The sequence below is a fragment of the Dipodomys spectabilis genome, unplaced genomic scaffold (assembly GCF_019054845.1).
Source record: "Dipodomys spectabilis isolate Male_0828 unplaced genomic scaffold, ASM1905484v1 ptg000024l, whole genome shotgun sequence".
Taxonomy (NCBI): Eukaryota; Metazoa; Chordata; class Mammalia; order Rodentia; family Heteromyidae; genus Dipodomys; species Dipodomys spectabilis.
In genome coordinates, this window is record NW_024870701.1 from 6785459 (window position 1) to 6809705 (window position 24247).

At 40.1% G+C, this 24247-nt stretch overlaps 1 protein-coding gene across 1 annotated transcript in view; it reads right to left on the reverse strand.

Moving 5' to 3' along the window:
* Znf521 (zinc finger protein 521) overlaps nt 1-24247 on the reverse strand; it is a 288604-nt gene that overhangs the window by 12965 nt on the left and 251392 nt on the right. The window contains exons 6-7 of the mRNA XM_042675234.1: nt 17360-17491; nt 14793-14908 (exon numbers count right to left, since the gene is read on the reverse strand). Coding sequence (XP_042531168.1) covers nt 14793-14908; nt 17360-17491 — 248 coding nt within the window. The remainder of the gene's footprint in view (nt 1-14792; nt 14909-17359; nt 17492-24247) is intronic.

Below are 24247 nucleotides of genomic sequence, written 5' to 3' on the forward strand. Positions count from 1 at the left end.
CTCCTCTTATCTACCGAGAAGAGCTTACACCCATTCTCCTCTCTCTCCTAGGCCTTTGCGTCTAGGTCTCCGTGGGACAGTTTTTCACTGTCATACCATGATGGGCTACTGGAGAGACAGTCCTTTAATTCTCCCACACAAAGATGTGCTGTAGCTATGGTGAGAGTAATCTATAACCCTCACATCCTTATATAATTTGCTACTCCAAGTTAATTTGAATTCATTACAATCAAGCAATATAATTAAAAAAAATAACTCTTTACAGTGAAGTATTTAACATGATCCTGGAAGAAAGGCAGTGTTGACTAGAAGAGGGCCAGGCAGCAGGCGCATTGCACACTCATAGAAATTCAAAGGTGAGCAGTAAACAAGTACACACAGCAATACCGACATGCATAAAGGACCAGGCAACAGGAGGCCTCATTCTAATCAGTCCTCAAAGGAACCTGCCACACAGAAGTGGCACTTATTCTAATTTAAAGCCCTCATGCTTGCTTCAGTGTTGCAAAATTTATAAAAGAATAACTTCATTAAACCGCCTGGCACTTCAAACACAAATGCAAACCAGCCACAACACAGAAGGAGCTGGACAAGGAGAAGGGAAATATTCCCTGAGAGTTGTGAGCACAGATATTGAAATAAAGTGTGCATTGTGGGGTTTCTCTTCCAGATGACGTGGTTCACTGTGCAACTTGCCTCCACTGAAGACTTGTGCTACACGGCTCTTTACTTGTGCCATGAGGCCTGTTGCTCTTGTATGTCTGCTTAATAACACTGAAAATCATTCAAAGTGGTTGGGCAAGCTGTGTCACATGCAGAAATACATCTGGCAATCCATAAATGAACACTATTCAATGTTCCTTTCTTGGTCTGTAAGGAGATTGATTCTCACTCCACTATTACAGATCCCATTTACTGGGGTATATATTTCAGACTTGCCTAACTTGTTGAAAATCTAATGTGAGAGAAAAAAAAGTTTCTCCTCCTTAACCCTGGCATTGAAGAAAGAAAGCAGTAATGAGGGTTAAGTGGAAACAGTGTGTGGGCTCCATGCACAATGCTGGAGAAAAGTTATTGGCACCCCCTAAATAATACACTTTTAAGGTAACTTCTTTTTCCCTCCTTCCCCTGAATCAGAGAATCATGAAAATGTTCCAGTAAAATAACTTCAGGCAGTTATGTCAGAACACACATCATTTTATGCTGAACTGTCAGCATATTTCTCAAAATCATTTTTTTAGGAATGCAATGAAATGACAAATCTAGAAGTCTGTATAAAAACACCATGCCTCTGAGAAACTATGTGTCACACACAAGTTGGACTATGCACTGTGGCCCTGAGAGACCTCAATAATGAATGGCAGTTTTCCCTCCTCTTCAAGTGTTTTTATTACCTGAGCACAAAATACCATCTGAGTGCTCCATTTTCCTTCACTGAGAATAAAGTAAGCACTCACACACCCTGGAAATGGTAATCTATGGGTGGATAAGAGAAAATGGCCTTAGGGGGAATAAAAGGTGTATCCCTGCAAGGGTTCTAAGAGAAAAAGACTTTGCTCTTGTTGCCTTTTGGGATTTTCCAGTGAGTTTCTTATGCAGGGTCTCAGACGGGGGAGACCTGTTCTAGGGTACCCAAGTCAGGCTGGCTAGAGGACAGATTGATTCAATAGATGTGAAAATTGAAGTTATTATCCCCAATCACCGTGTGCTGTAAGTCATAATATGCCGGGGAGAAGAAAATACTGAAACAAATTCCCTATTATCCTTCTACAATTGTCTCATAGTGCTGAAAGCTTCTTAACACCCAAATAATATAGTATGTGGGTGAAGGTTAAGTTTGTATTCTACCTCTCCATGACTGAGATGGGCTAACAGGATGGAGCAAGGGAGCTAATTCAATCACAGGCAGTCTTTAGTGTATAATAACATATGGATTATTGATCTTGTAGAGTTGGCGAAGCATGATGCAAATTCAGTGAATGAAAACCTGAAAATCTGAAGTTAAAGCCATTTTTGTTCATGCTTTTGAACCTACTAGAAATTGTCTTCACTTTTGAAAAGCCATCAGAATGAACCATTGGTAAGTAAGTAAGACCAGTGTTCCAAAAGGGAACGAATACAAGGTTAACACAGAGGGCTGGGGTATGGTCTCTTGGACCCAGTGACAGAAGAAGGAGAGAGGCCCTTTTGATGTGTGTGGAGTGAAAATCTACTTGGTGGCCCCAAATTTCCTTCCTAGGTACCTTGCTACAGGTCCAATCTGGTCCTAAACTAAGAATGAATATGTTGCTGTGCCCTTTGACATCCCTGTCCCCCGCCCCCCCCCCACCCCCTGCATGAGGAGGCCTTGTTTGTAATACAATGCTGAATTGTCCTAGCAAAATCTCATGTCTTTAATCTCTTAAGAAATGCTACAATCAACCTGACAAGAAAGCAAGCAGCTCTGAATAGAAGGCTCATATGGAAAGACAGGCCTTGTGCAATAAACAATAAAGAGAAAAAGAAGGTGAGTTATGATATCCAACATGTGTTCACACACTTCATTTCTACCAGCTCATTCCTTTTAAAATCTGCCCCAAGATAGGATGGTGGGCTGATTGCTATATGTGCTCTGTTACAAAGTACAGGTTTGGCTATCTCCTGGAGTCCTTGTAAACTTCCAGCTCTTCCTTTTGACCAAAGTTCACATCCTTTCTACCCTTTTATGAGCCACATCCGATTCCCTCAACCACAGCAGCACAAGCACATATTCTCTCTCTCTCTCTCTCTCTCTCTCTGCATCGTTCTGGGCTCTGTATTTTGGTAGGCATCCCTTCAACAAATAGGTAAGTGTACAAGTGATATGTTTTCTGAAAATAACTCCAATGAAAGGGAAGAATGAGAGATGCTAAACAATACGGCACAAAGTTGCAGACTGTTCGGCTACAGTCCAGAAAATGAATCCAATTTTTCATTCTGTCATTATAAATATTTCATTGCAAATGGTACTGATTTTCTGCAACTGTGGTTAAGCAAAGGGCCTCTGTGTGAATATTTAAGGGAAAAAAAAAACTAGAAGGAAGACAACGAAGAAGAGGGAGGGGGAATTAAATGTTAGCAACCAATTAATTCCTTGCTTTAAATGTAAAAGATGCTGAGAGAAATTCAACAGTGATGTAGTGTGTGACTCAAAGAAGAAGAAGAAAAAAACATTTACTCTGCTCTTCTTCTGACAGTTTCTCATAAAATATCTGCAGTCCATCTATCTTTTAGTACTCCAGGCTCCTCTGGAGAGCAGAAAATGGTGGTTTAAAGCTCACTTCAGTGCCAGTCTGCGGGAGATTGCTTTCCACAGGACCCCCGCTGATGGAGGCCTAGGGGAAGAGGCCCAGGAGTTATTCAATCAGCCCGAGACTCTAGGGCGGCTGGGGGTCCTTTGAGGGCTGATTATAAAGCTGCCCTCCTGTTGCCTGCCTCGGAACAGAACGAAATGAGCAGCCTCTTGCTGAGAAGATTCTGCAAGAAGGAATTTCACCTGTCATGGAGTTTGTCAGAATTTCAGGATTTATCTTGGTGCAAAATTAATAAAATACCAACCAGGATTTCAGGCTGACTACTCAGCTGTGTCATCTCAAAGTGATCTTTCACCCAAGAAAACCTGGACAGTGAGCGCAGCCATTCTTGTCCTACTTTTCCTTGGGAGGATGAACGGGGTGACAGGACAAATACCACATAGATAACAGAATGGGATGGCAAGCCAATTACAACAGAAGGCTGAGTGACGCGTGGGTGCTGCTGTCTTCCTGCATGACCTCTTACCCTGCCTCAGTCATTCTAAGGCCTCCTTGGAATTAGCTCTAAGCATCAAAGGGCCATTCGGTTCTGGAGTTTATAACACAGTAGGTTTTCCAGGGTATTGCATTCGTTAAATTCCTATGCTGGGATTTCAGACCTGGATTTGATTTATATGTTGAAAGGGATATAAACAATGGACTGGGTTAAGGGCACATGGTAAGAAACATAACCAATCTAGGGCCAACCAGGAAAACAAGGTGCAGGTTCAATTCTTGTTTTCATATACCACTCCCCCCCCCTCCTCTCTCTCTCTCTCTCTCTCTCTCTCTCTCTCTCTCTCTCTCTCTCTCTCTCTCTGTGTGCGCGCGCGCGCCCCGCGCGCTGTTACTGGAGCTTGAATTCAGAGCCTCTGGGCTATCCCTTAGCATTTTTTGCTCAAGGGTAACACTTTAGCACTTGAGCAACATCTCCATTTCTAGTTTTTTGATGGATAATTAGAGCTGAGTCTCACAGACTTTCCTGCCAGGGCTGGTTTCAAATCATGATCCCTGTATCTCAGCCTCCTGAGTAGCTAGAATTACAAGTGTGAGCCAGTGACACCTAGCCTGTTATAGTTTTACTAAGTGGAGTTCTGCACTGGTATGATTTGCTCATTTTGTACTTAGACCAGGGTAGCACAATTTGTTCTGAGGCCCAGAACTAATCACCTCATGGACAGTCTTAGGTTGGCAGTTTTGATGCTGGTTGGTCAAGCCAAGAGATGAACAGACAAAGATTTCTCAAGACCACAGACTCACTAAGGTCCCACAGCCTGAGCACTGACCTCAGCTTTGGAACAGGGTGAACCTGGATTGGGAGGGAGATCATTGTACTGCCTCTCTGGCTTCCCAGGGCCCAGGCCATGGGTCCTTCTTACTAACTAGCAGCACCTCCTTGGCTCTCAAGTCAGCAATTGGTTTAAGATTGTTGCGGCTTCTCTACTTTCTAATTGATATTTCCTAAATGAGACATTAAACAACCTTGTAGTTTGTTCACTTTAGCTCTTCCCTTAGTTAAATGACTGACTGCCCTGATTTGGGAATGAGCCACTTTTACAAATCAGCATTCTCAAATAATTTTAGCACCAAGGACAGAGAGGGAGAGACAGAGAGAGAGAGAGAGAGAGAGAGAGAGAGAGAGAGAGAGAGAGAGAGAGAGAGAGAGAGAGAGAGATTGAGGAGGCACACGGAAGTGATTGCACAGATGGTGGGGGGGATGCAGGGTGCTCTTCTCTGCAGGCTTCAGTAGAGATGTATTAACTCTACAGAGGGAGAAGGGCTCCCCACCAGTACTGTCATGAATTATAACTGAGTATGGGCGTGAGGTCTTGGTGCCTGTCTCACAGCAAATATACTGTTCCATTTTCCTGCACAGTGACCTTCCAACCCTTATAAACTCAAAAGCACCGCACAGCACACTGCTGATATTTAATGATATCACAGTCGCCTTTTCTATGTCTAGAAGGCACACAAGCTTAGCAGATGTGCCCAGTGGTGTTAGGAAGACAATTATAAAATCAAGTTTGGGTGATGTAAAACAGGAAACCTTTGATGGGAGACTTGGGTTTCCAGGGAGAGAGATGTCGTCTGCCAGCTCAGGAGTTTCAGTGGTGCAGGAGGGGCCCCGAGGGGCCCTCCTTGCAAGGAAGAAGCGATGCCCTGGACATGTAGAGCCTCACTCGCTTCAGCTTTCCCCTACAATGCCAGAGCAGCGCCTGCCTGTGCATCCCACACTTACCCATTCAATGAAGTTATCAATGAGGGAGATCTGTTATTTTAGGCAGTTTGAAATTTCACCACTTTTCAAAAGGACTCATTCACCCTGCCTTTCACTCCCGTTCAGAGCCTCGGAGTTGCTGTTCTAAATGACAGCACCGCAAGCAGTGCTTTTAAGCAGTGCTCATCTTGCCCACCCTGTCTCGGGCTTTTACTGAACACTGCTCTCTTCTCTCTCTCTCTCTCTCTCTCTCTCTCTCTCTCTCTCTCTCTCTCTCTCTCTCCAATGAGGGGAACTTACTCCTTCATAGCTGCAATAGCTGCAGGGCAGAGCCTGTTACCAGCTGTAGATTTGCTGCAAATATAACAATAAAGGATACAAATGTGAATTCCTCTTAAAATACATGGCTGACTCTGAAGCTAGCTTGCCTTAGCAAACCAGATCAAGGGCAGCCTATCAATCTCTCTCCAAATGCCCAGCACAGCTCATTGTGTGTGGCAGTGTGAGAAATCATCACCTCGATGGATTGAGAAGATGCTGGAGTATTTCCCTGCTCATTTCAGGGAATTGATAAAGTCCACGATTACCATCTTTCTTTCCCTAATTGTCACAACAGTTTTATGTGGAAGTGGTGTTTTCCAATACTCAGATAAAAGTTTGTCAACACAAAGGGTCTATTCTTGGCACTCCGTCCCTGCTAATGTGGGGAAATCGATCCATGTGTGGAACGAACATCTAAAAGAGGAACACATGGGGGAAATTCAACGTGTGGGTTTGGAGTGCAGAATGTTCTAGAAATTTGAGTTTCCAGGTCCTTCTAAAGGAGCTGACTACAAAGGCACTGACTGAGACGGAACGGTCTTTGCAGGACAACTGTGCCTGCAGTCTCTTGCTGATAATGGAGGCAGATCTTCCTGTGCTGTGGCAGCCTGCTGTCTTGGCGACATGGAAGATGGCAGGGCCAGCAAAGCCCAGCCAAAGCAGAATGTGGCAGAGGTGATGAGCCCTTCCAGGGGGCGGGGAGGGAGGAGGGGGCTGCAGAACTGGCCATAGTGCTCTCTCCTCAGTACACCCTAGCTGGATGCTGCATAAAGTCTCACTGATGGTAGTTTGGAGATGGCCATCTGTTGTCAACTCTGGGCCAGACCAAAAAAAAAAGTAATGGCAGATCACTAACAACAGGGCTTTGGAGGAGGGATTGAGTCCTAGAATGAAGAGGTGGTGCTTTCTTTTTTAACAACAGAAACCAGGCATGGATGGAAACATCAAGAAATTAATGGATGGAGAAGTTTTTGTTTTGTTTTGTTTAAAAAAAAATGGAGCTGGAATATGATAGAAATGATCCAAATACAAATAAAGTGGTTTCTGCTTATTGCAATTACCTCTGTTGCTCTTATTTAGGTTATAATTGCCACTTGGTTCTTGAAAATTTGACGACCAGGACACATGGTGAAGCAGTAAGGGCCAAATTTAGAAATAGGTGAGCCCAGGTTGTGCCTCCAAGCATGCACACAGATAGTAGGCATTTATTGGTACAAAATGGGTAATTGAAAATGCATTTACTCATTTAGTCCAAATGACTTCATTGTCTCACTCATGCTTATCTTTCTGTATGCTTGATTTCTAAAGGTAGTTCTGTTAAAAAATAAAACAAAACAACCTCACCTTTAAATGCCTTATAAACTGCAAACTCCTTTCTTAGCTCAAAGAAAACTAGTGCTTTTTCTATTGCACAGAGAGACACAGAAGGAGAGAGAGAGAGATACAGAGAGAGAGACAGAAAGAGAGAGAAACAGAGAGACAGAGAGACAGAGAGAGGGAGGGAGAGGGAGAGGGAGAGAGGGAGAAATAGAAGGGGGAGAGAGAGAGAGAGAGAGAGAGAGAGAGAGTCGGACATCAGCCTGAGGTTAGGCTAGCTCTGTCCTATTTCTGTGTCCTATGTGATTAACTTTCTGTCTTCACTGGTAAGGCCAATCAATCCTGATTGAATTATCCAATATTAACAGCTGAAAAGTGATCAAAACTAATGTTGAAAACATAGCACCAATCAATAAATCAATGCAAATGATTCGGTTCCTGGAGATCCGATCAAATAAAAAAGATAGATCAATTTAACCACTGAGCAAATTAAGTGGAAGTTGCTGTAGCACCAATTTGCTTCCAAAGCCCCACAGGCCCACAAAGCAAAGAAATAAGGCAATGTATAAAATGGTCCCAGAACCATGGACTCATTTGACATAATTTACACACTCCCGTGAGCATCTTCCTGATGTCTTGAGGGGCTGACTAGGAGGAATAGAGAGGCACGAGGTTTAGGGACCTGGCTTGGATTGTCCAGCCAGGGGATGCATGACTTTTCCCCCCATGGACACAAATGACAGGATATGTCAGGTCTAAACATGGTGACAGGCAACTGTTCCCATCTGAGGGGCTCAAGGGAAGACCACAGGATTGCAGGCAAAGCAGGATGGGCTTGTGGCTTTTATAGTTTGAAGGGGGATTATGAGAGAAACTCTGTTCTATGAGAAATAAAAATTAACCACTTGAAAAACATAGGGAAGTTGTAAGTAGATGGGTATGAGGGCCAGTTTATCTTACGTGCTCCAAGCATAATACACGCTGCCTCATTCCTCTGGTTTGCAAGAGAATGTTATTCTCATGGGCAGGGAAATATCAAGACAAAAATAAACTAAAATAAATTATTCTCCGGATGCCACCTAGATCCCACCTTTGATATAAAGAACCCAGGACAATTTTTGTTTTGGTCATATGTAATTGGAAGGGAATTGCCACACAGTTCTGAAAGAACATATGTTTTATGTTATAGCTAGGAGCTAATAAACAAACACAGAAGGCAAAACTCCTTATCTCATGAAAAAGATTAACATTTAAAAAGTTTTACTGGGAAAACCAGCTAATGCAAAACAGGGCCAAAGTATGATTAACTGGAAAATTATTCCTGTGAACTAAGAAGACTAAGGAAAGTTCGGGTAGGTCCAGGATACAGCTTTTATTTCCACATGATGATGAGTCTTGATTTCACTTTCTTAGGTGAGTACTAAGAAGCCAAGATAAGAGCTAGGGAAGCAATATTAAATGAAATCTATTATCTCTACTTCAAAATCAACTTCAACCCCAGCTGTATGATTTTCTAGCAGGAGAATAAATACTCTCTTTTGGAATCAATGGACTATATATTATCTCATTTATTTATATGTATATCTGACAGTTGCTAGTGAACTATAAATTTATTTCTACTTTTTGGTATTTCATGGAATGCTTAACATCATGGTAAATATTTAAGATGATGGAGTTATATTTTTAATAAGTAAAGCTTCTTCCTTAATAATGCACTGAGACTAGAACAGTAAATATAGCACTTGTGATTTTAGCTATTAAACAATGATTCCTAAATGCCTCAGAACAAGTAATTTAATTATTTGAGACACGAATGTATAGTGAATTTATGAAAGGGAAGCTTAGGGCCAGTTGCTAAGTGGGCAAGGCAGCCAGTAATCTATTTGATAGCCACATTGTAATTGTGCATGGCTTTCTTGCATGTCCCACCCCATATGCAAGAATTCATTTTTCTTCCAGAAATGTGACTATAAAACTCAATTACCAGTTACACTACAGTATGAAAAATTTGCATCAAACTTAGGTGATGTGATCAAAAAGTGATTTGAGAAGAAATTCAAACAGCTATGGAGATAATGCCATATTTCAACCTTCAGTGGTATCTGAAAACTTCATCATACCCCCCGACAAAATGTCAATAGATGCCCATATTCTGAACATATGGAAAACATTATATTCATGGTTTAACTAAGGGAAAGGCCAAGAATCAAAACCTACTTTTAAATTCAAAATAAATTGCAATACCACCAGCATGTTGGGGTTTCAAGTTTAAGCTAGGCCAATCTGGTCTAACTCCCATTGCAGGAATTTCCTCTATTCCCACCCAGTTCCTAAGATGATGATTTTCTCAGCAGACACATTGGGAAAGGATGATTTCATTACTGCCATCCAATTGTAGCTTTCCTGGAGGCACCAATTAAATAGTCATTTGTGTACTGGAAGAAAGTGGCCTATTCAACACTTTTACAAAGACACCCCTTGCTCCCACCTGTATAAACCACTCTGGATACAAATATGCATTGGAGGATATTATTCTTGGACCATGCCATCCAATCTCAAAGTGGCTTCCCTAAGTTCTGCTGAAAAAAAAAATTTGAGGTCTATTAGGAAAACATGTGAAACATTGAACATGTTCATTCACTCTGAAAATAATAATATGTCCTTTTAGTTCAAATAATGAACTTTTGTTCCATAACACATTTCTCCTCCTGCCACATGCCAGGTAGTCTTTGAAATATAGCAGATTTTCTTGAAAAAATAGGAGTGAAATCGACCAAGATGTACACACACACACACATACACACACACACACACACACACCCCACACATCTCTGCACTAGAAGTTGAAACTTTATGTTTTGGGAGGTGCCAACGATTGTAGCTTGGATATGGGCAAACAGCATGTCCCTGTATCCTAGAGCAAGTGGTCTTCAGAAAGAAAGCCTTCATCTTGGCCAGTAATAAGGAGTGGGATTTAAGTTGTTCAAAGTTTGGAGACTAAATGCTTGAATTAGTAGTGTAGAATATTATTTGTATAGAATGAAAAAAAATCTGAATTTTGATTGGCTTTGTAGGTAATGTAAATTAAATAATCCACCATTTATATGTGAGGGCATCTACTGATATACATACATGTGTATTTTACACACACTCAACATGGCAGGTATTTTCTATTAATATTGCTATCTATCTGTCTGTCTGTCTATCTCCACATATGTATATAAATTTTATACTCAACAAAGAAAGCACTTCTATCCACAAAAAGAATCTAACTCAGTTATTATAGTCATCACATCATTTATGTATCATTAAAGAAATTCCACAGAGATGTTAGTCGGACTATTCTGGAATGTTTATTCTAAACTTCCCCTATTGTTCTTGCTCTGATATCAGAGGGAAATATAATCTATATGCTTTAAGATCTCCAATAGGACTTCAGTTCTTAGAGAATTAGGTTTAAAAAGGCTCATATGAAGTGTCCTTTTTACTGATATTCAATGACATTAAAAAAAAGATAAGCCAAGTGCCAGTGGCTCACGCCTGTAATCGTAGCTACTCAGGAGGTTGAGATCTGAGGATTGCGGTTCAAAGCCAGCCTGGGCAGGAAAGTTTGTGAGACTCTTATGTCCAATTAACCACCAGAAACCCAGAAGTAGCACTGTGGCTCAAGTGGTAGAGTGCCTGCCTTGAGCTGAAGAGCTCAGTGACAGTGCCAGGCCTAGAGTTCAAGCCCTCCCACCACCAAAAAAGATAAGTTCCAGGGGCTTAAACTTTATGTGTAGTTTACATTTCAAGGCATGGCTGCATTTTTTTCTACCTGTTATCATTTTGGTTGTAGATCTTATTTTCTGTTGTCACAAATTCAACTGTATCATGGTTTTTGTGTATTTGCCATTCCTATTTGCAATACAGGAAACGAAAATCAATATCACAATTTTATTAGTTTCATCTCCTAAGGTAATGTGGGTAATTAAAACAAAAGCACAGGATGGTCCTGTAAAGTAAAAGTATATATATATATATATATATATATATATATATATACATATATATATATATATATATATATATATACACACTGAAATCTGGATAAACTTCAGTTCATTTTTTTCCCCCAAAGTTGTTGAAACTAAACCCATGGATTTTATTGGGCACTTCAGAAAATAGACCTGCACAGATATTACCATAGCCATGGATTATAGTTTAGTGAAATATTAACATTTCTTAGATTCATCTTAGGTTTGTAATAATTATCCAATACTGACTATAAGTATTGTTCTTATCTAAGAAATATGAACATATTAAGCCTGAATATTCACATCAAGATGAAATACATTACAAAACTGAGGCTGTCCTGAGCTACTTAGTGAGTACCACGACAACCTGGCTACACAGAAAGAACTTATAAGAGAGAGAGAGAGAAAGAGAGAGAGAGGGAGGTAGGGAGAGGGAGGGAGAGAGAAAGAGAGAGAGAGGACATATATATTATATATGATTATATATACATGATTATATATATACATGATTTTAAGTATATATGTATATATATATATATATATATATATATATATGCATTATTTTAAGTTGTGGGACTAATTAAAATAATACCCATAGCTTTGGATTACAGAGTAAATCTTGTCCTGGCCCAGATCTCAATCTGAATGAATGAGGCAGAAAGATTTTGAGAGAAGCTTGATTTCAATCAAAGGTCTTGAACACTCAGAAGAAGTTGTGGGTTCTGTACTAAAACTTTTCTCTCAGTGTTCTCAAAATGTGGCCTGGGGACCTCTGTGGCTTCCCTGAATCTTTTAGGGAGTCTGTAAGATCAAAATTACTTTCATGGCAATACTCAATATCATTTGCCCACTTGTTCATTCAAATGCACAGTGGGATTCTCTAGAGGTTCTAGGCGTGTGATGACATCATCTCTCTGACAGCCAATAGAACATGTGCTATTTCCTTACATCTAACTTATTTCTCAGTTTTGAAATTATTGGAAACAATGGATTATAATAAAGAATGTCAAAAGGTAGTAATGTGCATAAGGCAAAGCACTTTGTAGTCCTGAATAATTTCTAAGACTGCAAAGGAGTCCAAGAACCACTGATGTATATTAATTGCAAAAGAGTAAATGTGAAATCCTACAAATCATAGGTGAAACCTGGAACTCTGCAAGATGTCTCCAGTTGTTTATTTTTACCTAATCTACAATGGGTCAGAAACACCTATTGTTTTGGATTCTTTTAACCAAGGGCATGGAGGACACAATGTGGTGACAACTTACAAGTATACAATGAGGGCAGAAATTTATGGCAAACATACTTCAGCCCCTACCGCTACTTCCTTCCCTAGCATATTAGATATTATTCCTTGCAGAATCTCTTTTCTTTCTTTCTTTCCTTCTTTTCCTTCCTTCCTTCCTTCCTTCCTTCCTTCTTTCCTTCCTTCCTTCCTTCCTTCCTTCCTTCCTTCCTTCCTTCCTTCCTTCCTTCCTTCCTTCCTTCCTTTCCCTCCCTCCCTCCCTCCTTCCCTCCCTCCCTCCCTCTCTTTCTTTCTTTCGGTCATGGGGCTTGAACTCTGGGCTTGGGCGCTGTCCCTCAGCTCTTCAGCTCAAGGCTAGTGCTCTACCACTTGAGCTACAGAGCCACTTCTGGTTTTCTGGTGGTTTATTGGAGATAAGAGTTTCACAGACTTTTCTGCCTGGGCTAGCTTTGAACCGCAATCCTCAGATCTCAGCCTCCTGAGTACAGGTGTGTACAGCCACCAGTGCCTGGGTTGTATCTTTGGCTCTTAACCTACCTCTTCATTCTTCTTCACAGTAGACTCACTAACTGTGTCATTAGGTGTACTAACTATCTTTTGCAACTTCATAAAATCAAACCCCAAATAACTTATTCGTTGACCTATTCGAATAAGAATAATATTTACTTCAAACAGAAATTTGGATTTCTTTAATGAATTATAAAGAAGAAACAATAGCCTAACTTGACCTACTTTTTTTACATTCAATTGGTGAAAGATGTAATGGAATTAATTTTTAGAAGTCATATAAGATAAGAATATTAAATTTAATTTGAACCCACAGATTTGGGTGACAATTAAATGGATTTTAAAATATATTTTAAATGTTATCTAACTTATTAGTTCACTTAAAGAATGCTAACTGAGAAGATAAACAGCAATTACCATATTTTGATACAAAGTTTACCCATACCTGGTCTTATCAGAGCCCAGGGAGGCCTAAAGTTACCCCAGAACCTCACTAAGGGGAGGATTTAGAGGAGCAGGTTGATCTTGCCTCTGTTGGATAACTCAATCCATAGAGTTTATTTGCTCCAGGAGTTCAGTGTAGAAATTAGCCTCACCCTCATTCAGACTAAATATCTTCATTAATAATAATGGCAAAATAATTTCAAGAGTAACTCTAGTCTCTTCCATAGGAAACACTATTTAAGAAAAAGCATGTCACTCTTGTACTATTTCATAGAAAAATGAGGATAAAGCATCATTGTCTGCATGAAGTGACAACAGGACATTTATTTTCCTTTGTTACTTGACTTCTAGAATAGGTCCCAGGTCTACTATTTATTTTTGTAAAAAAAAAAACAAATCTTTCTTTCTTGAGACAAGGACTCACTTTGTAGCCCATCTGACCTGGAATTAATTCACTATTTAGCCTACACTGTCCTTGTACTTGTGGTCCTCTTCCTCAGACTCTAAGGGCTGGGATTACAGGAATGTGTACTCTGCCTGTCTGACTCTGACTTTCTTTTTTTTCCCTTTTCTTTTGTAAATGGTATAGGGATTGAATTCAAGGCCTTATATACACTAAGCCAGTATTGTACCAGCAAACTACATCTCTAGTCATTTCATTCCTATTTTTAATAACTAGTCTGTAACTAAAAATAATCCGAATAAACAAATACTCATTTAATATTTTAAACCTTATATCCACCCCCATGATTCCATTTTCACTTTATAACGGCCCTGTAAGATGAAAAGCTTGTTCATTTTTTCCCCTTCATCTCTGAGGTTCAGAAATGTTATGCACCCCGGTGAATCACATGTCTAGTAAGTAGGAATCTCAAGGCAAAAGCCAACACCTTTGGGTGCCCAATTCTCAACTATCAGGCTGTTGTTTGCGTAATGATTATTCTGTTTTATTAAATGGAAGAAGCACACGCTGGACAAGAATATAACATTTCCCTTTCTTCCCTTCTCCCTTCCAATGTTAAGCCCCTCTGGACAACAATAACCTGTACATCTATCCAGTGTGGTGTCCAGGGGGAACAGAATATGAATAAAACAGGACTTGGGAAAATGAGCCGTGACAAGGAAGGTGAATGATCCCACAGTCCAATGAACCTGACCCCTACGTCTCTCACACTGGGTCAGAAGGTCCAATTATAGGTCTGTTCTAGTTCTTTCTATGATTGACAGCAGCCAGAGGCAAAATTACTTTGGTGTCTATTAATCTGGTCTCTAATTTTCCCTTTGCCCCCAAACACACAAAGTATCATGGTGGCCTGGGGTGAGTGGTACTATACATCCCCATTTAAAATGCCCTTGTTTCCTGGAAGGATAGCACCCGGGTTCAATCCCAGTCTTCCTCGTGAGGCCATTACCTGCAGCTCTGTTTGGAAGAAAAACTTCTGTGGGCATTGTGTACAGTCATAGATCTTGTCTTCTTGTCCATGGGCAGAGAAAATATGCTGCTGCAACTTGTTTGCTTGAACAAACACTGAAATGATAAAAGGATGGTGAACTTGTGTTATTTTGTTTCTGAAATGCCTTGAGCCAAAGACTCCCCAGGAGCAGGCAGAGCAGGCTGAATGGCACACCTCCCGGGTGTGAAGGGCTGCTGGACTCCTGGGGAGAGCTGAGTTATATTTGCTCATGGTTGGGTCTCTGGCTTTTGTTAAGATGCACTCTACCAAACACCTAATTCAACCCAAACAGCTCCAAAGTAACGGGGTTTATGGAGGCCCTGCTCCCTATAAATCTTTTAAAGTAAAGCCGAAAATTGTCAAATGTACAGCTCTGTCTCGAAAGAAATGCCTCCTATTTCTCTTAGCAACCCACAGGTTAAGAAATCACAGATGCCAAAACCCTGTTTATTGTATTTGCCTAAAGTTATAGCTTGCAAACAGTTCTCTATTTAAATGTGTTAATGCTAAAAATTATATCCCTCAGCTACTCTGGGGCACTGTCTATAAATGTACAGCAGAACGGCAGGTAAATTCTCTTTGGATACTTTAAGATCAACTCAGCCTACACACTGAATGCAAGGGTTTCAATAATATAAACATGTTCAATTTTAATGACTACAAAACAAGGCCCTAAGACTGTGTAACAGTTTACCTAGGAGACATACTATTAATAATTAAATTGTATATGCCAGAGGCGGTGTTTGGGTTGGCAGAACTGACTTCTGATGGATGCCGGGTGCACTGTGACCTAAAAAAGTTTGCATCTACAATATTAATCTGTATAGGCAGGGAAAGGATTTATTAAAGATGCTGGCATTTGACTTGGATTCCACTCTAATCATTAAGATGATTCTAATTTCCAAGCAACCTAAAATATTAGAATATTGTTCTTACAAATCATACATTTTAATCACATTTCTCATTACCTTAAAAACTGCTCAGGTTTCCTTTCCCAAGTAACATGCTTTATATTGGAAAAAAATTCCTTTTCTTTTTCTAATTGTTATTTCTAAATTACTTCAGGACACAGGAAAACAACCCAGGTCTGTGTAGAAAATGCAGACTGTTTATGGTGAGTGCATTTTTTTTTTTTGTATTACTTTATCTAGCTTAAAGAAGTGTGTGTTTTGTGCTTTTTTATTTTAATATAAATTTGCAACTAATCTCCACATAGTCTTACATTTTATGAGGTCTCTGGCTGCAACATGAAAGCAATATTTTATTGGGGGGGGTCTTAATTGTGAGGAGACCTTTGACCTACTACTCATTTATGAAGACTGGTTATGTGTTTTTATACGGAATCCAGACTCTTGAGTCTTTCTATCTTAAGATGTTAAAAAAAAAACATAACAATACATTTAAGCAATTACATTTTGGGGGAAGGTAAAAGTAGTCCTAAAAGAAGAAGGGAGAGGGGCTGAAGGAACTGTGGAAAGAAGGGGTCACACAGACAAATGTGGAAAGCCGAACCATCACCACACTGGGGTCCTGCTTGTGAGCTGTGCAGTGAGCAGAGCTCCTCTCATTCTATTTTATTACAGAACACAGTCTACATGCTGAATGCTGGGAGGGCAAATAATCAATGCTTGGAATTTTGCTTTGCCAATGCAAAGAAGTCAATTTTCAGAGAAAGACATGCATATGTAGATTCTTTGCCCCCACTGACAAATCAAAATCAAAAGGAAGCATTGCCTTTAACAGCTTGACCACGGGGTTCAAGACATGCAAGCAATCGCTAAAGTTGTTATGAAATAATTCTGCCAATTGGTTGAGCAAGTTCCAGAAATACGTGATCATATTCTTGCACCCTCTCTCTGTCTGTCTCTGTCTCTCTCTCTCTTCTCTCTCTCTGGCTTCAAGTGATAATTGCTGATTCTTTTAATGTCCTAATATAGGGTATGTGTGAAACATGACCCATCATTTAAAATTTGTACATATATTGTAAAAAGGTTTCTTTACAAGTATATCCACCTTAAAAATCTAATTTCCTAGAAAGTAAATGTCTCATCAAATCTGTTTTCTAGCTCAAAGGGTTTTGGGAGTGTTTAATAATATCCTCCTTTCTTTCATGAAGAAGGTTATAAAATTCTCCAGGTTAAGCAACAGACTTAGGGTACAAAACATGGCCATCCCAGTTGAACATCTTAAAAAGCTGCCTTCTGCAGGTAATGATGGCCTGAGTAACCTTTTAACATCTAGAGGGGGGAAAAAGTGAATATAACGTGGATTTCGTTTTCCAAATGGAAAAGTGCAGACTTGTGAGAGAACTTGAAATGCCATTTGTTCATCCTGACAGTTAACCTTCCTGCCCATCTGAGCCTTTAAGTAGGCTGCAATCAATAATGCTAATCAGCAGAAATCAAACATCGTCTCCCCAAATTGAACTTGAGTCCTACCTGCAAAAGGCTAAGCAGTGGGATGTACAATAGGAAGGACATGATCGGGCAGGAGCGCATCAGAGTTTTCTGGAAATTGCTTCCTACCTGTAAAACAGACGGGACACTTGAAGGTGCCACCCATTCCTTCAAAGCTGTGCTCAATCAGGTGACACTGCAGTTTAGCAGGGGAGTCGAAGGTCTGGCTGCAGAGTTTGCACTCATGGTTTAGTCCTTCATCTGTCAAGAAAAATATTCAAGAACAGAAAAGGTGAAACCCGCCATCTCATGAACAGACTAGAGAATTAACTATAATTGCACACATTAAACTATTTCTACCACCGAACATAAATTGGTAGTAGGAGGGATGGTTTCTGGTTATTTCACATTGTTCATGAGTTTCTATCAGCTTATAATATTTCTGGAATTTAACAATCCAAACATAATCAGAAGTCAGACTTTAAGGGCTAATGCTGTTTATTCTGCTTTCAAAGTACAAGTAGTTTATCAATAATGTCATCTAGTCCGATTATCATGATTTTATACAATCCGTAGTTGCAAGATCTTAAAATAAAGGACCTATGGAAAAATGGAATAGCTGCTTCTTTTGTGCTTTTCCTCTGGCTTCTTTAAGAGGTTCTACAAGCTTCTATGCCCATTCAGGAAAAAAAAAATCAGTAGCATTTCCATTGGTATAGACTTCCTTTAATCTCTATGACTTTCTAGAAGACCTGAAATATTCATGCAGCATTCTTTGCTTTGTTTTTTTTTTAATGCCAGTTGTTCCTGTTGCTTCCAGCTCCCTGCTCTCTTATGTTTAGAGGACAGTTTTAACATTGCCCCCAGATTCCCCTCTGCTCGTCTTTTCTCCAGAACAATTGTATGAGTTCCAGGCTCACTTCTGATGAGTCCTCAATTTCTCTTTGATAGCAACAGATGGTAGAAAAAATATTTTGGTGAGTAAACAAGTGCTGTAAAGTGAAGAGTTTACACATAAAAGTTATTTTTATTTTAGGCTGCTTTTACTCATTAAAATATTTATCAAATTTAAAATCCAAGGATTATCCGAACTCATTTCAACTTGCCGAGGTTAAGTCATGGAGTGTCAGAACTCACAACCTCAGAGGACATTTTAGTGATTCTTTTTCATTTTGGTGTGGAACTAGGGTTGGAACTCAGAGCCCAGGGCTTGGCAGGCAAATGTGCTACCAATGTTTGCTTTATTTAATTTTTGGTTGGGTCTCACACTTTTGCCTGGATCTAGCCTTGAACTATGAGCTTCCTACCTCTATTTCCTACATTTCAGGGCTTACAGATGTATACCACCACAACCAACTTATTTATTTATTTTGGCAGTAGTGGGCCTTGAATTCTGGGCCTGGGATCTGTCCCTCAGCTCTTCAGCTCAAGGCAATCACTCTACCACTTGAGCCACAGCGCCAGTTTCCGGTGGTTAATTGGAGATAAGATTATCATGGACTTGGCTGGGAAGGTGGCTCAGTGGTAGAACGCTTGCCTTATATGCCTGAGGCACTGGGTTCAATTCTTCAGCACCACATAAGCAAAAAGAAAAAGCCAGAAGTGGCGCTGTGGCTCAAGTGATAGAGTGCTAGCCGTGAGCTGAAGAGCTGAGGGACAGCGCCCAGGCCCAGAGTTCAGGCCCCACGACTGGACCCCCCCCCCCAAAAAAAAAGATTATCATGGACTTTTCTGCCCAGGCTGGCTTTGAACCACGATCCTCAGACCTCAGCCTCCTGAGTAGCTAGGATTACAAGCGTGAGACACCAGCGCCCAGCCCAACTTATTTTTTGACATGAGGTCTTCTTAACTCTTTTGTCCAGGATGTCTTAGAACCCTAGGCCTTTTACTTGTGCTTTCTAAGTATCTGGGATTACAGACATGCATCACCATACCTACTGTGTTTACTGTGTTTCTGGCTGTTGGTCCACATGCTTACAGATATGAATCCATTTAAGCTTACCACAACCCTATGTGCAATACTTCTAATAGATACTTTATAGATGGGAAAACAAGACTTTGAGAGTTGAAAACTTTGCTCTAAGTTAGAAGGTCTAATAACGAGAGGAGCTAGAACTTGAATTTTGACGTTGTATTGTGAGAATCCATGATCTTAAGAGATAATGATACATACCCACGACACCCAAGATTATGTGTTATGAAGTTGAGGGGTGAAATTGCCCTTTAACCTAGCTTCTTATCAAGTTCAACCTTTACTTTCTTTTATTTGCAATACGTAAAACGCTCCCCAGAAACCTCAGTGTCAGATATTCTAGGTAATGCAAGACGCTATTGGTGGAGCAAATCTAACTCTAAAGTTATTTCCTTCCCTTCAAAGATGCTTGCCTGTGGACGTCCTTCAGTAGTTGATGCTATTGGCAATTCAAAGGCCCAATTACAAAGTGAGTTATTATGAGCTAACTGGGAGTAAAATCGCTCTATTTGTATTCCTAATCTTTCTTCTCACACAAGTATGAGTCTTTAGAAGCAGAGGATTGGAATTTGTAAAAAGCAAAGCAAAGCACTAATTAAGCCACCCAGTACTGTCTACATTTCACAAGAGATAAAACCCACTCTGCACTTGGGTGGCACAGCAAATTCCTTGATTATAATTATGTAAGAGGAAGTTTAATTGTGTCTACTGACATGACAAGGGTTATACAAAAAGCTTTAGGGATTATATAAGATCAAGTAGTTTTTTTTATCTCTTCTCTTTTTTTTTTTAATACTAAAATCACCCAAAAATTTCCAAATTTTAGTCATTGAGAAATCCAAGCAGCGCTGCTTATCATTGGGAATTGGGTCAGCAAGTTAATCATCAGGAATACGTGCCAAATTTAAAGGTTCTCTTTTTCATTAATGCTGCAGACCTTATTATTTTGACTAGCAAGATGTTCGCTAAGAGTTTTAATGTCCTTTTAAGATTACATCTGTTTTGTTTTCATATTGCAACCCATAAATATGTACAGTGAAAACAGTACCCATTAATAAAAATGTGTTTTGCACAAGAACTAAGATGTAGCCTGTGGGTGTGAGTTGACATATGTGTTCTTAACCTGTAATTGGTGTGAAGTATGCAGCAGACTGGTGGGGGGCTTTCCTTGGGGATCGTGTCTGACTTTTAGAGAAGCTGCATCTCAAGTGTTCAATAGTCTGACTTAGTTAAGTGATTCTCAGAAAGGTGACAGATGGTCATAAAGACACCGACTTACATTTTCATGTATTCCACGTTTTATTTATGGAGGACCTTAGTGACATCAACTATATACATCACACCAGCGAATGTTCACGAGGTAGGTTTACAGTTAGAAAAGTTATTAGAAGCACACTTGCCTTCTGTATTCATAAGTCATACAGTGAGATTTTCCCCAATACACTCATCTCCTAGTTATTTAATCAACTGTTATTCAGTAAAAGACAAACCAAAGCCACAATGCTCTGAATTAGACCGTGAACACACTCACCTGTTTCGCTCACCTATTTTCTCCCCTGCTCCCTTCTCAACCTATCTTGCTTATTACTCCAAGTCAAGTACAAAATGACTAAGAGAGATGGAGGATCCCAAACATTTTTATGATTGTTTAAGAAAATCTAATTTCAGTTTTTCAATACAAGGGAGATAGGCCTAGGTAAGAATAACTAAAAACTAATCAAACTTACTGACAATAAGAACTACAGAAGCATAGACTTATTTAGAGGCTCTGTTTAAATTTGCTCTCATACCTTCTGTATTTACTTTGCCTGGCTAACAGAGGCATCTCAATTTTCAGAATTTCCACAGAATTTTTACTATGGGGGAGGAAAGAGGGTAACTGAATGAATTAAACTCTATTTCCTTTTACAAGTCAACGTTGGTGAGGTAACGTTAGTAGTCTCCAGGAGAATCTAAGGCTTAAGGCACAGTTCAGGACACAGATTCTACCACAGGACCCATAGCTTGTATCCTGCCTTCTTCCTGTTTCTTCATTTGAGTTGTCAAAAAGCTCAAAAAGTTCAATCAAAATAATCATTTCTGCTCTCTGGAAAGGTAGCAGCTGACAGTAATTGGATAATACAGCCTGACTCATCTATTAAAAAGAGATTCAGAGTCAATTGATTTAATAACCATTACAATATTCCATTAAGGATACAATAAGGCTAGTGCAGTCCTATTTTTTTTAATGAAGACTTATAGATAGAAGGGATCTTCAGATGAAACTTTTAGATTTTTCTTTCTTTCTTTTTTTTGCTTATCTATATTCTCCAGACTTTCCATAATATGTGATTTTTCTTTATAGGCTATATTGAAATTAAGAGGGAGAGAGAGGGAGAAAAATTTCTATACCTTTTTGAGCCTATTAATAGATGGATTACAACACTGAAACTCGATAGCCAAAAGGTTAGAAAGTAAATGACTTATGATGTAGTATCTTGCCCATGTAATCGTAACCCCTCTATACAGTATTTTCACAATTAAAAAAAAAAGAACAATGACAAAAAAAAGAAAACTCCAGTTTTGTACATTAGCCTTAAAAATATCCTAGACTAAACATGCAAAAAGAAATTGGCATAGGAGAGGAATAGACAATAATCTAGTGGAAATAAATTGATCTGAATGACAGGATTACAGAGCATCATTCTAAGCTCTATATTTCCAGAACACACACAATAATCCTTCTTCAAGTGTGGGTGTGCCTAGCTCTGTGAATCCCTGTGGAATGGAAGGAACCCTCACCCACCAAGTCCATGCTGAAGATCAGTAACTTACTGTTCTGGTGTGTGTGTGGAACCAAAGACAGCTTGTGCCTAATTGAAAAATGATTTTACATGTACAGAAATCTTAGTGAAAATAATTCTTTCCATTTGTTAATCTCCATTTAAGTGTCGAACATAAATGTAAACAGGAATAGAGTCTACATAAAAGAGACTGATGCTCAGGTAAATATTTACACCAATATGAAATGTTTCAAAGCAGAGAGTCTGCATACATAATTGGAAACACAATCTAGCTGCCTTGGTGAGAAACGTGATAATCATTGACAAAACTTTGTGCTCTGAGTAAACAAGCCGCTTGTCTATAGCTGGTTCAAAGGCAAGAGGAAATAGCTGTGTGCAATGCCTAAGCCTGGATCTACAGAACTATTCATCCACTCATTTAATAGCAGAAGAAATAACAGTTAACCACTGGGATTCTCAACACAGTCCAAGTGATAAGCTGTGAGAGTTCAACACAAGACACTGACATTTCAATATAAGCTTTCAACAAGAGAAACCCTCCCAGCAGCCCCCAGACTGTGGGTCCCATGTTTATACTCCTTTTCCTTCCATAAAAACAAAGCGTCTAGAGCAGCTACAAGCAAATGCTCAGTGGTTGACGTACATGGGGTTGTATCTCAGAAATCACCAGGGGCCCCCTTTCACTGTTTGATGAACACTGCCCCCATTATAGAGGACCAATTTGTAATGGTTTTTAAGTAGAACTGTTTCTCTCATTTACCCTCAAGTCTGGCCAGAAGGCTCCTTCAGTCTCTTCTACTGCATAAATCTATAGGCTAAAGTCCACCTACAAAAACTCCTCCTGGAACACCCTCATGTGGCAGGAGCCATACTTAAAAGCTCTGATCTGAGTGGGAGTCAACTTTGCCCTCAGAATCCAGGCAGAGAAATCAGATGCCCTGCAGTTGTAATTTTTCCAGCTCAAATGTGTGTAGTGTTATATTCTCACATACTTTTTTTGTTTTCAAATCTGAGAAAACTATGCCCTAAACCAATTCCCCCCTCCCCTCCCCAACCATGCTTTACTTTGCTTCTCCTCTTCCCTGAGTTAATTTCCAAGCACACATTTATAAGCCAGGGGTCTGAGGAGTAACAAAGCAAAGCCATACATGACAAAACTCAGCCCTCGGCTACGTTGGCTCACTCTGAAAAGCAGGGAAGGAGAATACACAGCCTGTAACTGTAATTTGCCAAGCACACAGCCATCCCATTCTTTCTGGGTCTGCGACATTCCGGCCACCATAATTTGTCGCCTTCTATACAGCCCATATTTCACAACTGTAACATAAACACACTAGGTGCTAATTCGGCAGTGGAGAATATGAGTTAGGCTTCAAAGTCTGCCAGTAGATTAGTCACTAAGCCCCTGAAGTAAGGCAGAATTGGAGAGGACTGAGGCAGTGTGTGTGTGTGAACCTCTTACTCACACCCACTTAAAAGTTCTGCCCTTGTTCTTTGGAACAATTTAACAGGAAAATGAATCTGCCTGAAGACTGACACATGGAGTTTTCTCATTGGCAACAGGAAGATACCTGGCACTGTCAAGTTTCAATCCCACCTGAGCAAGGGACACAAGGGTACCATGAGTGCATACCAGGGTCTGAGACATTGACCCTGCATGCATGAATTGCCTGACCTTTAGGCATCTCAATGGCAGCCAGATAATATGCATTCTACACACCAGAGTCAGACAGCAATTCAAGGAGACCCACAAAGTGCAAATTTCCATGGAACTCAGTTTTTTGATGATTCTTTTTTGGCTAATGGCGAAGGCTGGAATGCTTTTGGACTTCAGAAGCAAAGCCACTGATATCGACACTGTTACTTCCTGTCTTGAACTTCTCATTATCAGCAGGGCTGGAGTGGGAAATGATTCAACTGGGGTAGGCTGCATGGTACCCAGCAGATTTTAAAGAGCCCAGGGGCTGCCTAGAGCCCCATAAACATCAGCAGCTTGGAAACTAGTGGGAGGTCCAGGTGGATAGAAACGGGAGAGGCGAGCAGTGGGATTTTAGATGCTCTGAGATGCAATATCGGCCAAGGCCTTGGCTATTATTATTGGTTGTGTGAAGTACCTATTAGAATATTCTCAGGGAGGAGAAAAACATTAGAATGTTGCTCAAACACTAAGCAATAAAATAACCCACCAAAAAGGTAGCTTTCCTCCAACTGTGAAGATTCAGCAGTGACATTCTGGCACAAGCTAGAAATAGGGAGAACACT